Below are 3,693 nucleotides of genomic sequence, written 5' to 3'. Positions count from 1 at the left end.
CAGTTGCAGCTAGCTGCCTGTTAAGCCTCACTTCCACTAGTATCAGTATCACTATGTTACTTAGTTACTTAAATAGGAGATGTTGATGTCGGTGCATGTTATATGGGTAGTTTGTGGATGCAGCCTGCTAGCTTACTATATTAACATCAAAGTCCTGATCCTGCGGCTGTGGCCTACTGTTAGCCTCCCTTTAACCGTTGCCAATTAAAGTGCAATCAGTCACATGAAGCCTGTATTTGAAAAAGCCTTCCACCGTTTTGCTTAAGAGTCCGAGTGTCTCCACAGCAACCAGTTGAATTTTGTGTGTGTTCTTGTCTGTGCTGGTGTGACTACAGCTGCTCCTTCTTTCTTCCAACGTGGCGCCCTCTATAACTTAAACACGACTCTCTGATTGATTGCCTGAAATCTTGCTAAAGTTAACAAGTGACTTCAGTGGTTTCTCTCCAGTGTTGCACAAAGCTAGAGTAATCCACAGATGCAGAGCATAATGTCATCTTACAGCAGGGTTTGTCTTGTGCCAACAGGATATAAGCATGAGTTCTCTGTGACTCTTAAAAAAATTAATTGTTTTTTCAGAGAGTTAGGCTGCTGAAACTCTTTCCGAGATTTTCTCTCTGCTTTTTTTTTCTTGGGCAAGACATCATCATCTGGAAACACTTATTCTGTGATTTATGAAGGCCCCCTATCGGATTTCCCCCAACACAAAAGAGCAGACAGCAGAAGAAGCCTAGAAAATTCAAACCATTACAGAACGATTGATCCGCCCAAACTCAGCCTCAGTCTTTTTTTTCAGGAGGGAATGTTTGAATGTGATCATGACATGAGGAAATATGTGAAATATACACTAAAGGTCTTACACATCTTCTCCTCTGCAGATCAAAAGAAACGTTGCACTTAAAAGTCTTGCATGCTTTACCTCACATCTTGCAAACTCCTGCTAACTCCTGCACACTTAGAGTGGCTCTCTACCACTGACCCACTTTACTGTAAAAATGCCTTAAAGATACAATGTCTGGCTTCAATTACCCCACCCAGATTTGGCGTACAGCATCACAGGCCTCCATAAAATTATCATGGCGGTTGTAGATGTGGCGTAATACACACTCCCTTGTGTTACATGATATGTTCTCTTTGATGTTGGCAATTGGTTTGGACGGAACTTTTCTCATCTGTGCAAATGTGACGAGCGGTTTTAGCCCCTTTGGCCACTGTCAGCTTACATGCAGCAGCACATGTGACTATATTTGCAAAAAAAAATGCTGAACTCGCAGTGCTTTCTTTCAGGTCAGAAGTGTCGAAACTACAACTCCCAGGCAGCACCAGTGCAGAGCAGCAGCTGAGTGTCAGCAGCAGGCCAGGACAGAGATGCTGCCTGGATACCCAGCACGACCGCTGTTCCCCGACAGGATGTGCTGTAACGACTCCAGACAAGAGTAAGACAATATTGAATATTAAAGTACAGAATGTTTTTTCTGATACTAGCCACTCATGTATGAGCTTCAATGCAAGTCTAAGCAAAATAAATACTGAGCTTGCAGGTAAGGTAATACTTACCCCATTTTGAAGTGGTCATCATATTCATTAAATATGCTTATACACGCCTATGTTGTTTTGAGGCAACAAACTACACCACATTTTAATTCACTTGTACCTGTAGCACCAACTAACATATATATTTATACTGGAAGCTTAACTCTGCAATAGTAGAGAGAGAACCCTCACAGTCTACTGCTGGCAGGTACTTGCTAAGAGTGGGGGGGGGCACTGTACAATTAATTTTTGTTAATGAAGACCTCTGGCTAATACCCTTTGCAATGATCGCAATAACAGTTGGTGATGATGATGATAACAATTATGTACTGTATGTATTGTCCAGTGGAGGAGCAGCTGTTTCGGTCAGTGGAGGGCCAGGCAGCCTCTGACGAAGAAGATGACAAGTGGACTGGAGATCAACAGAGACAAGTGGATGAGGTGAAGAGGATCTTAGCCAGGCTATCCTGCTGTGGGGAAAGGTATCGCATGTTCATGTTATCATAAAATATATCATATATCTGATTGCAGGAATAAGTTAGATTATGGAAGTCTTAATCTATTACCTCAGTAAACATTGCTAGTCACTACTTTCTATTCATCATGAATGAATGATTTTCTGTTTGGTTCTATTTAAATTAAACAGACAGTTAAAACAACATCATAGTTATATTGTAATTGACAGTAAATGCTCCTCTGGAGTTTTCAGGAAAATCCAACCTTATTCAATCATGGCAATGCTAAAAAAAAAAAAAAAGGTCCACAATCCAAAGGGTGATGTCACAGTGTCCATGTCCGTCTCTTGTATACAGTTTGTGGGTCGGTCTGACTGACTTTCCATCTTCTATTATATGTTCCTTAATAAGGTGCGAGGACAAGGCATTCAAAAAGTTAATGTCTAATTTCGGGAGCTCGAGAAGCGAAGAGAGCTGCAGTGCTGTGTTGGAGCTCCTTGAGAGAGTGACCAGGTTGCATAAGCAGCTGGAGCTGAAGGAAAGCCAGGCTGAGATAAACATGGACCAGGTACAACCCAACTCTGTCATTCTTCACCCTAGGGTGGGTTTCTGTGGTGCCACCTGCCCTCTGTTGGATCTATTTCTATGAAAGGTTCTGTTATTGATATTGTTCTGCTTGCCTTCAATCCCAAGCTTTTTTGTGGCTCTGCACGGTGTGAAACTAGATTAGAGATGACTGCTAAAGGTTCTTCTGAAAGTGGAGGTCTTCATAGGCTAAACCACAGCTAATGCTACAATCCTTCAACTTCCACCTAACCAAACCACCAGGCCGTCCCACACACAGACACGCCTCCCTCTTTCTGGGTGTGGGTGTGTTTGCAGCTGTTTGCCACTGGAGCCGACCACAGAAACACTCCCCTCTTTGTTGCTCCATGACACTTAAAAAAAATATAATGAATTTAAAGCCCTCTCGTCACAGTCGAGTGGTATTTTCACAACACAGGAAGACAGGCAGAAGGGGAACCGTGATGTAATGTGTTCCCAGAACATCTCAGCACTCAGAGAGGAAAAGTTCAAACCAAACAAAGTCCTGACAGCGAGGCTTTGTTTATGAGCAGGATGTGTGGGGTGAGACCTTTGTCCTTCAATACACCATGACGTAAAGGTGCACTGCAGGGACTAACATTTCTTACAGAAACCTACAAAAATGGGTTGAATTTTAATGTATTTACAGTTACAGTTGTAGGATAAAGACATGCTGTGGAAGAGAGCCAGAGATTAATAGCAAGTATGATCCAATGCAGAGAAGTGTATTAGCACATAGTGAGTGAGAAAGGTGGCTGAAGAAGAAATGCTAAAGCCTAATCTTGAAAGTAGAGATAGTGTCTGTCTCCTGAATCCAAACTGAAAGCTGGTTCCATAGAAAACTGAATGCTCTGCCTCCCATTCTACTTTTAAATACTGTAAAGTGCTGTAATGGGGTGAAATGGTACTATAAGGTCATTATTGGACCTGATTATTCAAGACCTTGTATGTGAGGAGCAAGATTTTTAATTCAATTTAACAGGAAGCCAATGAAGGGAAGCCAATACATGAGAAATATGCTCTCTCTTTCTAGTCCCTGTCAGTACTCTTGCTGCAGCATTTTGGATCAGCTGAAGGCTTTTCAGTGAGTTTTTTGGACATCCTGATAATAATGAATTACAGT

At 42.0% G+C, this 3,693-nt stretch overlaps 1 protein-coding gene across 1 annotated transcript in view; it reads left to right on the top strand.

The window, feature by feature from the left end:
* Positions 1–3,693, top strand: part of efcc1 (EF-hand and coiled-coil domain containing 1) — a 24,737-nt gene that overhangs the window by 17,601 nt on the left and 3,443 nt on the right. The window contains exons 3-5 of the mRNA XM_005726689.1: positions 1,285–1,433; positions 1,877–2,012; positions 2,397–2,553. Of these exons, the coding sequence (XP_005726746.1) occupies positions 1,285–1,433; positions 1,877–2,012; positions 2,397–2,553 (442 nt within the window). The remainder of the gene's footprint in view (positions 1–1,284; positions 1,434–1,876; positions 2,013–2,396; positions 2,554–3,693) is intronic.

This window comes from Pundamilia nyererei, unplaced genomic scaffold (genome assembly GCF_000239375.1).
Source record: "Pundamilia nyererei isolate P.nyererei 1_Seehausen unplaced genomic scaffold, PunNye1.0 scaffold00021, whole genome shotgun sequence".
Taxonomy (NCBI): domain Eukaryota; kingdom Metazoa; phylum Chordata; class Actinopteri; order Cichliformes; family Cichlidae; genus Pundamilia; species Pundamilia nyererei.
Note: the sequence above shows the minus strand (reverse complement) of the source record. Positions and strands in the feature narration are given on the sequence as shown.